We start from the raw sequence: 14,175 nt of genomic DNA, 5'->3' as shown, positions 1-14,175 counted from the left end.
TATATTTATTATCAAATTGATTTTGTTAATAAGAATAGTAAATTATGTAATAAACATGTTATTTTTATTGTATGATTCATTGGACTGTTTTAGATATAATTTGAATAAAATAATTCTCCTTTTTAATTGTTTCTATCCCTCTAACTTTTTCAATCACTTATGTATCTATGTTCATATAAAAAGAAAAAATATTTTGAACTCAAAAATTATGATTTGTGATATCACTGTATCAATTTTTTTGTTGTCTTTGACAATACCCTGATTTTATTGTTTTAAGTTGTGTTTGTTTACATATTTTAAATTTTAAAGATTAAAAAATTATTTATTATATGCACACAGAAATACTGTGTCACCAAGACTAGTTCATCAAAAATCAATTAGTTTTTTCCTAAAAATAGGTGGACGACCAATCTAAACATGATGTTTGAACTGGTGTACGAAGAACAAATCCGTGGATCCATAAGATTGTTGCAGAATATAATTTACTAAAATTGCTGATGAGAAATTTTTTTGACTTGTATATAATTACTGAAGTATGGATTGATCGAATCCGAACCCTAAAAAATCTGCCTACAATTAACATCCAATCATGTATGTTACAGTGCTGCTGCTGATTTCTTCTTCCTGGTTTTCTTCTTCTGGTGGCTGCTCTTCTTTTCTGCGATGGTGTCGAGCTTCGGTTTCCAGTGGTGGCGCCGCCCCACCAGCTGCTCGTACTCTTTCCGAAGCTGTGGGGTGCTGCATACTCTGATTATTTTCTGGGCCGCCGCCGCCTCTACTTCTTCTTCTTCTTGGTGTTGGACGATCATCTCATCGGTGACCTTGATTCTCAGGCTTCCCGACGGGGTTTTCTCCACCTCGAACGGCGGCCGCCCCGCGAAAGCGGATCGGCACCGGATGAAGGTGGTGAATGAGAGGGCGGACTGGAAGAAATTGGCCGGGAGGAGGAAGTAGTTGTGGCCCGGCTGGAGGCGGTCGTGGTGGGAGAGGGCGGGGGTTTTCTGGCCGATGTAGAAGCAGTCGGAGCGGCAGACCATGTGCTTCGGGAACTCCTCCATTAGCTCCCAAGCTTTGATGGGTCGGTCGTAGATCTTGACCCCGCCGTCGGACTTTACAAGCTTGATTATGGCCGCTTTGGGGCGGCGGCGGGCGCCATTGGTGTCATCCTCCGGCGGGATATGCACGCAGGAGATGCGGTGGAAGCAGCGAGGAAACGGGGCCGTCATCATCTGATTAATCTTGCTGCTCATTCCCATCAATCTCATCAACTTGAATTCAAGAAACAGGTAATATGTATAGAATGAGAGAGAGAGAGGAAAAAAACATAGATATGGAGAAAGATTACATGTAAGAAGAATTGTAAGTAGTAGATAATGTATAAGAAATGAGAGAGGTTGGTATTAATTAATAATATTAATAATGAGAAAAGGAGTGTGGGGGTGTAGTCGTACGGTCAATGATAAAGAAAGGATGAGGTTGTTCTAGTTCTAGTAATAATAATAAGTTAAAGAATTGTTCTAAGTTCAAAAAGAGAGGCTTTACTTTGACTAATAGTAGTTTTTGTTTTTTTGGTTGTGTTGAAGGCCCCATTTCTGGGCCCTCCTTACCAAGATTCTCTTTGCTTCACTTCAATTTGCATTCCCGCCCACACAAATTCTTCATAACTTATAGTCTAGAAGTTGGTTGTTACAGTATCGCTTTGGTCCACTCATGTGGGTTTCTTTTTTATGTGCTATGCCATTGTTTTGCAACTCAATTTGTTTTTATAGCTTTTTCTATACTTAATAGCACAATAATATTTTTATCTTTTCTCCTACTTTTATTTTCTTGTGTTCCACCTTTTTTTTTTTTAATCTCATAAAGATTTTTGATTTATGATTTATTATGTGTGCGCGCGCGCGAATGCTTGTCTGATATGGCGGAGCATTGGCTAACATGTCCTACTCACCAGCGAACATGTTGAAGATGTGCTCGTGGAATAATATTATATTTAACGTATGTGATAATATTATATTACTTATGTACTCAAGGCTATTTTTTTTTTTTTTTAGTCTATGTGAGCTTTACTGTATTTTGGTGTTCTAGTGCAGTGCGATCTTGAAAGTTGTATTTATGTGGTTGATGCATTTGTGGTTTATCTTTTGTGTTTGTTCATTTTGTTAGAATTGATGGCTACCCGCCTAGTTCGAACTTTTCTAGATTATATTTTTTAAGGGTTAAATGCAAATTACTTCCCTATATTATGCGAAATGGGCAAATTATCTTTTTGTGGAAAAAAAAAAAATAAATTACCCCATATGAAAAGAAAAATAGAGCAATTTCACCTCTCACACGAGTTTGTGTAATTCACGATTTTTTTTTATTTTTAATTATAAAATTATATTTATAGCCTTATTTAATAACCATTGGATCTGACTTGAATCTAAAATTCAAATTGAACTAGTAAATCTACGGCCCAAATTTTGATTTATTTTAATCCATGGTTAATATTTAAACAATATAAGTGAATATATATAAAAATATATATGATATAAAATTAATAATTAAAAAAATATAGATCTACGGTGTTCAAGACAAAGACAAGTTGCTGAAATAATAATATACTAAAGTTTAATTTGTGATTATATTGCTAATTTTGAAATGAGTAAATTTCGGAGGAAGATTTTGAGGTGTTGATTCCAAAAAAAAAATCTTCAAATCGTAGTCAATATTTTTAAATTTATAGCATGAAATTATGTTGAAAAACACTGAGATTGCATTATGAAAATCAAATCAATTAAGGAGGAGATCAAAGGCCTTTGAAGTTGTCAAGTTAAGTCAATGGAACATATTGTTCAAAGGAATCAAAGAACTGGAACCGAGATTTGTATCCATTGTAAGGAAAATTCTTGCAATTTTTGCATACACGCCATTTGTATTATAGTCACAACCAAGTAGATGTTTGATGTTAAAATGAATGATACTGATACTGATTGCTCAGTTTCAATTATTTCTATTGTCAATAAATGAAACATTTAGATCATTTGATAATTTTTTTAGACTGATGCTCATAACAACAAACTTAACTGTTTTTCTTACACATTGCAATAAAATGTCTATGAACTTGTTCCCCTATGTGGCCCAGCAACCTCTACTCTGGTACGGAGACCGATGTTACCCTCAAAAGAATCATTGCCGCATTCGTTGTTTAAGTTAGCCATTTTCACGTCTTAAACTCAATATTTCTACACCATGTTCGAATAGCATTATCTTATTTTAAAAAATTGTCTGAGTATTTTAAAAATATCAAAAGATTAATATAAAAAACAGAAACTAAACACTCTAATACTTAAATCAGTAAAAAAATTTAAAAAACTAGAGAAAAAATACTAAGTAAGATTAAAAACGGACGAGCCCATGTGAAATAAACTAATGAGAGTGAATATTACATAGAAATTCGTGTGTTGGGGTTGAAGTAAAGTTGGAATGCTAGTTGAAAATAAGTTAAAAATGAGTTAAAAATGAGTCGACTCTGTTGACTTACCCAATCTCCTATTTATAGAACCAGGATGAGAAAAATAGGGAGGTTGTTAAGGGTGGTTAAGATATCTCTAGATTTCTTGGTATGTCTACTTTCTCGTAATATGGTTGGTCCAGCTATATGTCGCGTCATCCATAGCCTACAACAACAGATTCAGAATCTCCCACATCAACAAAGAAATAGCTAAAAATAGGAAAAGTTCTAACCTAGCATCTTTATCCAACGGGCTACAATTTTCATGTTTATCCCTGTTGGCATGCACTTGTCAGTGACATGTCATCTGAAGTGTAGAATGTGGCAAACATGACTGCCGGGCTGAATAGGCCATGAATGCGCTGAACTTCAACCTGAATTAATTATTATCTCACCGAGAAGCTAACAATAATATTAGACTGGTTAGGTTTGTTGCTTCATGTCAGTACAAAATTGGTTAAGCTTGATTTATGAAGTTGATTTGGATTGAAACTACAACTTGAAAAGAGGATATCCCAAGTAACAAAACCACAGGTCGGCAAAATTTGTTTTGAACTATCTTAAAAATGTCAACCTTATCTATCACAATATCTTATTTAATTTATCGTAAATACTTTTTATCTAATTTTATAAATAAAAATATAAAATTAATAAAAAATAAAAATTTTATTACACATGTTAATATGCAGTTGGTATAAGTTTTTTATATCTACATTGACTCTAGACATTAAAATCGAGTTCAAAATTTCAAATCAAATTCAATTTCAAATTTCACATTTAATGTATGTGAGGTGGAGATAGAAGCTAAAGTCCAGCGCCTACAGGTAAAGGCAGTAGGGTAGGGCCAAGAAGTTAGGCCGAGTTTGTTTATTTGCCGACTCCGGAAAAATTAAACAGCCAAGAAACGTGCAGCTACTAGAAGTTTACAACTGAAATATTCATTAAATTATTGGATATATTACATTTGTCCATTTCAAAATTTAATATAATTACGAATATCCAATTATTTATAAGATTATAAGTGCCCTATTAAATTAGAATTAATTTTTAAAAATATTTAAAAAAATTATGAGTGGTTAAAATAAGTAATTCATAAGACGTAATAGTTCGTAAAAATATTTTAATTTTTTTAAAATATATAATAAAATTATAATTCATATTTCAAAAGGCATTTTGGTAATAATTCAAATTGGATCGAGACCTGATGGAGGCTAATAGAATTAGTTGATTGTTCGAGAGGAATTAAAATTAGAAGAATTTGTAATTTACAAACAATGATGAGTTATTTATAATTATATCAATCCTTATAGAAGGCGGTTGTAATTTACCCTAAATTATTCAAAATTTAATTTAAAATCATTCAATAAAAATTCATTTCAATTTAATTTTTTACTTTAATAAATTGAATTTAAACTTTTATTATTTGATAAAATTTTAAACATAGGTTCAAAATCGATTCGGTTATTAACAAAATCAATAAGATATGGGGTAAATTACAACTAGATTTCTTGAGGTTACATAATTATGAATACTTTGAAATATTGCAAGTATCTCCTTCAAATGAAAAATAATTATGTAACTCCTAAACGATGAAGTGGATATTACCATTTTGCTCTTGTTGATTTATTTAAAAAAAGTATTTGAAAAAATATATAAAAAAAATTGAGGGTGAATAAAATAAATATTTTATAGGAAATATTAGTTTATAAAAATATTTGAAAATTATAAAATATATATAAAATTATAATTTATAAAAAAAGAGGTTCTTTTGGTCAAGTTTACCATCAAAATTGAATGGAAATCTTACGTATACTAATGGAATGTGTTTGTAGTTAGATGGACTTTAAAATTAGAGAATATTTATAATTTTTCAAATAACAAAGAGATATTTATAATTATGCAAAATCTTAAAAGAAGTGGTTGTAATTTTTCAACTCAATAGTAACTCAACCGAGCTAAAATAATAAATCGTTCGACCAATTCAATTTTGTTTACAATTATAAAATGTGGGATCAATATTTATTAAAGTCTATATATGATATGGAAAATTATATAGTACAAACAAAAAATAAAGCATTATAAAACTTTCCAATTTCCACCAATTAAAAAATTCAAATCATGATTTAGAATTTTATGCATTTCAACGTCGAAAATTCAAGTGAAATCCTATTTCAATATGTTAGAAACTCCAAAGATTTCATTCTCTTCAAATTCTTAAGAGTTTGTTCAATGGATGTTTGGTTGAATTTATAAACTTTTAAATTCCAGTTTGTTACAATGGATGTCTTGTTGTTTGATATAAAAATCAGAGAATTATATTAGAAATTTGTGCTCCAAACTCTTATGTTAAATTAGTTTATTTAATTTAGGGTTAATCATACGCAATTATGCTATAAAAATATAAAATTATACTTTTGTCAAAAGTTTTTGAAACTATACTTACACTTCTTCTGCAAATTCTTCATTTATAACTATACCACATCTCGTTATGATTTTGGACAAAAAAGTTAACCTCAACCAAACAAAATGTATATATATATATAAAATTTTAATTTTCCACCTTATTCAGCAATCTGTATAATCATTGATAATATGACTAATTTTTTCATTCATCGCCCACTATATTTTCAATATTTTTCCTCAAAGCCCAAAGATAAGGTAGTGACCCCTCATCGAGGCAGTCCAATAAGTTAAAACCTACTGACCCACGAGCAAGGTAGCAAAGCTAGAACTCGCATTGGCCCTGCTAACCTAGCATACCCAACAAATGAGTCCAATATAGCACGTCGAGTCATCATATAGCAGGGATGATATATCATACAGGTTGTTGACACCTTAAATCACGTTATTGTACAAAATCTTGATTAACACCAAGAGACTAAGCTGAAATTAACTCTTTAGTCAGTAAGTAACTAATACTCGGTATACTCAGACAAAGTCGGCAAGACTCGATCAAATAGTCATATCTTTGTCTATATAACTCCAAATCCTAAAATTCTTTTTATGTTGTGTAGCTAACATGTTCAACTATCCAACGGTATTGGATTCACCCCAACTTCCTTCCAGATCCTGCTCTACGAACTTCTATAAATTGAAGCATTGTACAGTCATTTTGGTAACACAAGTTATCACAGTCACACTCTCCCTCTCTTGGTTTTAGACTATTTTCAGCATATTTTTTACACTGCACACGATTTTCATCACTTCAATATTACTTTTAGTCATTATTCTCACTTTAGTTCAAGTTTTCCGTTTATTTTTTTAGTAAACTCTTACTGACTTAAGCATCAAAGTGTTAATCTTTATTTTGCAGGTTAGTCACCATTAATCTTAGAATTTTTTGAAAGATCCTTCCATTCTTGTGTGCAATTGGATCAAGGCACGCATCAATATATATTACATTTACCTTCTTACAAGTATAAAAAGATAATTTTATCAATAAATTATACAGAGCATTGAATGGAAATTAAAATTGAAAATTTATATAGGATGCCAGCATTTTTTGTTCAAATTTTAACAAAATAATTATAGTTGTAAACAGAAAATTCTCGTAAAGGGTGCAACTTTAATATCTATTTTTTGTAGAAAAGTTATAATTTTAGAGGGAGTTTAAGTGTAATTAGTCCTTTAACATGTAACTATTTTTTTTTTCTATTTTGATTTTCACATGAGAAATCTGTGTATATCTCTTTTAATTATTATTTACTAACGGAACTTTTAACGGGCAAATAACGGAAGGGAGTTGTTTCGTGATAACTTTAGGGGCTATATAGAAATATTTCATAATTAGAGGGTCTGTAGCACAATTTCCCCATTGAAAACGAATGAAAAATCCTCATTGGCTCCGCCAGGGATACACGGCACTGCACTCCAACACGCACAATCGCGCACTGATCGGAACAAGACTAGAAGAGGGAAGCAGGACAATGGGAATGGCGGGCAGCCGGTGGGCGGCAGCGGTGGCGGTGGTTGCATTGGCCGGAGCGGTGATTATGAGGAACCAACTGGGGAAGCAACTTGGATGGGATAATGGGAAGAACTCCGACGTGATGCAGTGGCTGAGAGGGATGTCCGATCGTTTGGGGTTTTGGGCGATTCCCGCCTACGTCGCAGTCCACACAATCACTCTTGCGCTGTGCTTGCCGTACGCCGTTTTCTTTGAGGCCGGCGCTTCTCTGCTCTTTGGATTCTTGCCGGCCCTCTTGTGTGTCTTCTCGGCCAAGGTCCTCGGAGCCTCCCTCTCCTTCTGGATCGGCAGGCAACTCCCCTATCTCTTTTCACCAATATAATTCGAATTTATTTTTGTGGGCTTTATTTATTTTCATCAGTCTTTTAGTACTTGACAAAATTTAAAATCTCTGTTCCGATTGCTATAAGTTATGGATTTGCTTTTCCTTTCCTGGAACTTTTAGGTGCTGAAAAATTGTAAATGATCTTCAAATTGACCAAAACAGCTAAGTTTGGCTAGTTGGTGTTCTTGTGGTTAATCGGCCCTTCAGCCCTTTCAGAACATTTAATAAAAATCTGAGGAAAGAAAAGTAGTTTCCTTTTGCGTATTAGCTGTGAACAAATTCACCAGTATATTTCAAGTATCCAATCCCACCGGCTAGTCTTTTCTGCACCATTTGTGGCAGTTCTTGGATTTAAACTTGACTCGTGAGTTTGAGAGTTGTTCGATTATGGAAATCCCGCAAGTTATGTTGCTATTCTACTACCGTTCTATTATCATTGATGTTATGTTATCTGTCTAATCTTGCAACAGAGCAGTACACAGAATATCCACTTGCTATGTTTGAGAGAAGCCGATGATTTACATTTGATCATAAGGATAAGCGTCATTTGATCTTATTTGTAGGCTAGGACTTCTTTTCTAATGATGTTCAATTTGCAAGGATCATTCACAAACTTGTTAGGAAATGATAACATACAACTTTTACTTGAACCTGAGGTTTAAGATGTATACAAACAGTTACAGAAGAGTTTATGGTTATTGGGAGGTAACCAAAATATCACATAATTGAACAGAAAATTTCTCTAAATACTCTCTGTTAGAATGTATCACATCAATTTGTGTTCCTTGCTGTCCAGTGATAGCACGACCAACTGTATAACTGCTACTCGTTTGGTGCATGCTGATCCCAGTCTTTGAAGAATGCCTCTTTCTTTTTCTGTGTTCATTGAATTTGATGACTTGGAACATATGTGCTATACCCTTGAAAAAAGTAATGAATTTCTTAACTTGATATGTTACTATCTTCTCTACATTCCTTCACTGTTTACTTCCACTAGCATTCTCTTTCTGTTGAAGTTTATTAATGAGAACATGCTCTGCTTGGATTTGGTTGTGCCCTTACTTGACCAAGGAGCCCTGGTGCCAAGATACTTCTTCAGCACTTTGGTCAACTTTTGAAAGGGAAATAATGTAAAATTTGTAGTTTCTAGAAGCTCGGCCTTATCAATCAAGGAAGTTATGAATTCAAGTCCTACGGAACTGAGTAACAGGAACTAGAGTTTGTTAGTATCAGCCTACGTTCTTGGTAACCTAGTAAGCCATGGTCTCCTGCTTACACGGAAGAAATTAATATATCCGCAAGATTTCACTTGAAGTTGATAAATGGCTTTACATCAAGCTATGATTTCACTTGTTTATCAGATGTACTTTTCCTGAACTCTCCAAGTTTGATTTTCTCGCTCTTTTAGTGGGACAGAGCATGACAAAATTTACAATTTTCCCTTTAACAAGTTCCTTTAGATGAATTTCATACTGTTCTGTCTCCTAGAATTGCATGTTCTGTTATTATCTTCATAATAATTTCTGTGGAATTAGTCTACAGTTAAATTGATAGTTCGGATATTTTATGGTCTTTAGCATCTTAACTGTTAACTATTTGCGGAGCATGTCATTTCCTTTCTGATTACTGGTTTTTGTTTTATGAATTTCAAGTGATACTGCTGTTCTCTTTGTTCTATCTTTCTCTTCCTTCACTGTTGTATTTTTCCAAGTGAGATTATTACTTTGGTGCTTAGCTTTCTACTTTTTCAGCTGTTTGGAATAGATTATCTTTTTTCTCTTTGCCTGTCTTCTCATGCTTTCTATTTTGTGTTTTCCTTACTTTATCTGGTTCCCCATGTGGATTCTTCTGTGACACCTTCTACCTCAGTAGATTGAAAGAACATAAGAACGTAAAGTTAAGTAGCAGAGGCTGCTGAAAATATATTTTACTCCAATTGATGCCTTTTCTCATTACTTGAAGTCGCCCCTTCTGTAAATCTATCTTACTTATGTGGGTGCATGTGCGCGACGAGAATTCCCACCAATCTCACTACATTTCTGTTTTTATGACAGGCTTGTCTTCAGAAGTTCTGGCTCTGCTGCTCAATGGGTGAAGAAAAATAAGTACTTTCACCTGCTATCAAGGGGGGTCGAGCGAGATGGTTGGAAATTCGTTCTGCTTGCTCGCTTCTCACCTGTACCGTCCTACGTCATAAATTATGCATTGGCTGCTACAAATGTTGGGTTTCTTGTGGACTTCTTACTTCCAACAGTAATTGGCTGCCTACCAATGATCTTGCAAAACACTTCAATTGGCAGCCTTGCCAGTGCTGCTGTAGCTTCAGCATCTGGCTCCCAGAGATCTCAGGTTTGGTCATATGTCTTTCCCCTTCTTGGGATCTCATCCAGTATTCTTATCTCTCTGAGGATCAAAAAGTATTCCACTGATATCGCATTTTCTGATGATTCTTCAAATGGCCTCATAAATGAACCCGTTGATGCCAAGCAACCAACCCAAAAGCTGTCAAGTGGGAAAAGAAACAAGGGGCGGAAGAAAAACTAAAAATTAACTGAAATTCCTAATTTCTTGTGAGTTATGGTCAATTTTTTCATCACCATTCTCTATATTGTCATGATTTTCTGCCTCTCTTTCCATGACATTTTCATATACACGATGAATCTGTACTGGACAATGAGGCAATAGGAGATTAGACTCAAAAGTGTATTGTTCGAAGAAACGGGCGATGTAGCTGTGGGACATTCTTCTTCTGTTTTATCCCTTTTCTTTTATCAATCGTACACTTAGATCCCAATGTTCATTGCTTCTGGAATGAGTAGCATATCTGAAGGGATTGTTCATTGTCTGGGCTTAGTTGCTTGGCAGAAGTTTTCAGCGAATAGTCTTTAAGTGAGTAGTGGAAATTGAAAAGGTATAAGGACTAATTTGTTTAATTCAAGTTTAGTACTTAGATTTGGGGATTGGGGACATTATTAGTCTTTGGAGGAAGGGAGCCCGACATCCTAAGGGGTGTTTGTAAGGTGCTGGGTTGTGTTTGTACACACACTGCTTTTATTGGTGAATGGTGGGCAGATTGTGCTTATTTGTGATGTTTCATGTGGAGTTGAAAGAACTGCAACATGGCCCCTCTATAAATAAAAGGTCCTTGTGTTTTGGGAGTCGCTCCCCAACAATCCTGCCACATTTGCCATAAAGAATTTAAGTAAGTGAGGTGCTGGGTTTCCGCCCAATTGGGGTTGGGGGGATTACAATCCAATAACAATCTGAATTTTGGTTCATTTATCCTGGGCCCAAATCCATTACTTTGTTTTCATTCTCAATTTCCAATAATTTTTTATATAAAAATTGGTATAAAATAATTTTCTGAAATTTATGGTCAAATCCCACATGAAAAAAGGCTTAAACCAACGTGATCTCATTGAAAACTGCCCTTTTCAAATACGAAAACAAAGAAAGTATCCATAGAATATCTTAGAAATAATTACATTGTTCTCTTTTGAAATTTTGTATAATTATACGTAAATTTTCTATGATTTAAGAATTGTATCTAGTATCCTGACATTCATTTTATCTAATAATAGCTCTCATCTTTCGTCAAAATTTACTAAATTTGTTGATATTAGCAAAAAAATTGAATGAAAATGAATAAAATTTATTTATTACTGATTTATTATGAGTCAAATAGGTTTTTTTTTTTTTTTTATCAAACTACTCTTATGCATCTTCACACGCTAATGCATGTGAGGAAATATATCTTCACTTTTATACGAATAATTTAGCTAGAAAAGATTTATTTGACTCGCAATAAGTTATTAATTAGTCAATTGGTGACAGATATGAAATTTTATTCAATTTTTTTTTTATCAATACTAGCAAATTCAATGAATTTTGATTAATAAATAAATTTATTTGTTAGACGAAAACAAACATCAATGGTACTAAATGTAATTTTTCAAACTAAAAAAAATTTACGTACAATTATACCAAAGCCTCGTGGATGAGCATTGTAATTATCCCAATATTTTATGTGAAAGACTCCATATCCAAGAGGCAAGCAAAAATGGATTCTTACCAAAATTTGTTGAGTTGTTAGATGCAGAAGCAAGAAATGATGAGTATAATCCAATGTGTAGACTTTCCGCTTTCCCCTCTCTGAAGACAGGCAATTTAGAGTAAAATCATGAAAAGGAAGGTACAAGCTTTAAATTAGGTGTTAAACTCTGCAGCTATCACATGCAAAATTCTCATTTTTCTGATTTTGGAATGTGGAGTAGATCCCCAAATTACGGTTCCATCCACAAAGGGTGAAATCAAAACTCCCATTCCATTATTTACCAATATTGGGAAACAACATATACAAATTAACTTTAGGATGATAAAACCAGCAAATGAAGATGATGAACTAAAGTGAGTCCAGACAAAAAATTTATGTCATTTATCCTTCTTTTCATTATTTGGAGAGACTTTTTGATTTATTAATATTTTGACACGAAGGTCAGATGGAATTAACCTATGATATGTTAAGAAAAACCATATGCAAATACTTGCCTAAGAACAAAACATGTCTCAATATCCTGACGCTGACAACGCGGCAGTTCATGATGGAGGGGAGGGGGAAGGGCGAGGGCAAGGTGGTGGCGGCGGCCAATGGTGGGGGAAGGGGATTCTTATTTTTACTTATATATTTTATATTTATTCTTGAAATAGGTATAACATTTATTTTTGTTTATATTTTATAAAAATGTATAAATTTATATACATTTTCAAATTATAATATTTTATATTATAAATCAGAATATATTGAAATGAATTTGAACCTTTCATCTATGTGCGATGAGATTCTAAAGATTTTAAAAAAAGAATATAATTCGTATTGTTATACAATTAAAAAATAAAAGAAGTACTAAATTCGAGTGATACATTTTTACGTAATGGAGATTTTAAAATTATTTTAAAAAACATACGAAGATAATTATTTATAGAAAGGTATTTTGAAGAGTATCTTTTATTTCATAAGAGGGTAAATTGAGATTTAGTCGTAATTTTAATATAAATTTTTATTTAATTTTTTGCGCTAATGTTCTATTTTCTTGAAGTGTGTAGAAGGGGACAATAGTGATGAACTGATCATTTCATGGTAACTACAGTTCAATATGAACTATATATATATATATCAGCTGTGACCTCTTATGATTATGCCCTATTTGACGGTTATAATTGAGAAAATGACAAATTATTATATTGGGTATCTTTAAAATTTAATATAATTCTAATAATTTTTATTTTAGAAATTATTGCTGATATTATAATCATCCTTAGAAAAACAAATCTAAAAAGAATTATTAAAAGATATGATGTTGGGCAATGTCCCATTAATTTGTTCATTTGTGTTTAAGCATGTATATTTTAAAAATGCCATTTTAGTTTATAAAATATTTTAAAAAAAATAAAATTGTAATTCATGATTTAAAAAGGTAATGAGGGCAATTCAATATAAAATTTTAATGTAACTCTAATGGAAGCTAATAGAATGGGTCCATAATTGCACGAGCGATAGTTTAAGGGTGGTATCGATAATTTTTTAAATAATAAATGGATATTTGTAATTATATCAAACCTTATGAAAGATCAATATATATAATTTATCATGAAAAAAAAAACAAAAAGTCTGGGTAGTTACCACTAGAAAAAAAAATATTATTTTTCCTTATGGTCAATGATCATGGTTAAATGTAAGAAATCAAAGCAATACTAATTGATAACAGCTATACAACGACCATTAATCGTTGTTTTTTAAAGAAAAGACAAAACATTAGCTACAGCTAAAACTATAATGGGTGATTTAGTCATAAGTAAAACCATGATATAATATTTAATTGATCATATTCAAGATTTAAATTTTTGCCTGTTTGACTATAATAAATAATATGAATTTATCATAATTTTTAAATTATAGTGATTTATAATATATGGAATAATCAGTTTCTTGATATATGTTCTGTAAAAAAATTAGCTCAAAACTGGGTAATATACAATCATTTAATATTATGACAAGAGTTATTAATATTATCATAATATGAATAATTGAATTTCATCATAATATGAAAAATTCAATTGGATTTGATTGGAACAGAGCAAGTGAAGGCAAAGAATGATTGATAATGAGGTGGTGGAAGATGGAGGGGGAGGGGGAGGGGGGATTTGTACGAACTAGCAAAGCAACATTTATGAAAGACAGCTCAGTGGACTACAAATAATTCAAGTGATGATTATGTAGAAAGTAATAAGAGAGAGAGAGAAGAGCAAAGCACATGAATCATCCACTCCCTATTTCCCTTGCACGTCAAAATCCGTCAAATCCCCGCATGCATGTGTCTGTGTCTGTGTCTG

General features: G+C 32.6%; 2 protein-coding genes across 2 annotated transcripts; one reads left to right on the top strand and one right to left on the bottom strand.

Moving 5' to 3' along the window:
* Positions 1-495: 495 nt before the first annotated feature.
* LOC105168502 (uncharacterized) lies at positions 496-1,670 on the bottom strand. Its single transcript, XM_011088606.3, has one exon. The coding sequence runs from the start codon at positions 1,263-1,265 to the stop codon at positions 597-599; it is 669 nt and encodes a 222-aa protein (XP_011086908.1). The 5' UTR covers positions 1,266-1,670; the 3' UTR covers positions 496-596.
* Positions 1,671-7,321: 5,651 nt separating this feature from the next.
* LOC105168501 (SNARE associated Golgi protein family) lies at positions 7,322-10,579 on the top strand. The gene is made up of 2 exons (XM_011088605.3): positions 7,322-7,751; positions 9,840-10,579. Exons 1-2 carry the CDS (start codon positions 7,420-7,422, stop codon positions 10,327-10,329), a joined length of 822 nt encoding a protein of 273 aa, XP_011086907.3. The 5' UTR covers positions 7,322-7,419; the 3' UTR covers positions 10,330-10,579.
* Positions 10,580-14,175: the final 3,596 nt, after the last annotated feature.

The sequence above is a fragment of the Sesamum indicum genome, linkage group LG8, assembly GCF_026168435.1.
Source record: "Sesamum indicum cultivar Baizhima isolate 11 linkage group LG8, ASM2616843v1, whole genome shotgun sequence".
Taxonomy (NCBI): Eukaryota; Viridiplantae; Streptophyta; class Magnoliopsida; order Lamiales; family Pedaliaceae; genus Sesamum; species Sesamum indicum.
Note: the sequence above shows the minus strand (reverse complement) of the source record. Positions and strands in the feature narration are given on the sequence as shown.

Coding starts and splice junctions, on each gene's coding strand:
- LOC105168502 (XM_011088606.3), bottom strand. CDS start 1,265: ATGAGATTGATGGGAATGAGCAGCAAGATTAATCAGATGATGACGGCC.
- LOC105168501 (XM_011088605.3), top strand. CDS start 7,420: ATGGGAATGGCGGGCAGCCGGTGGGCGGCAGCGGTGGCGGTGGTTGCA. Junction 7,752..9,839: donor CTCTCCTTCTGGATCGGCAG/GCAACTCCCCTA, acceptor TTTTTATGACAG/GCTTGTCTTCAGAAGTTCTG.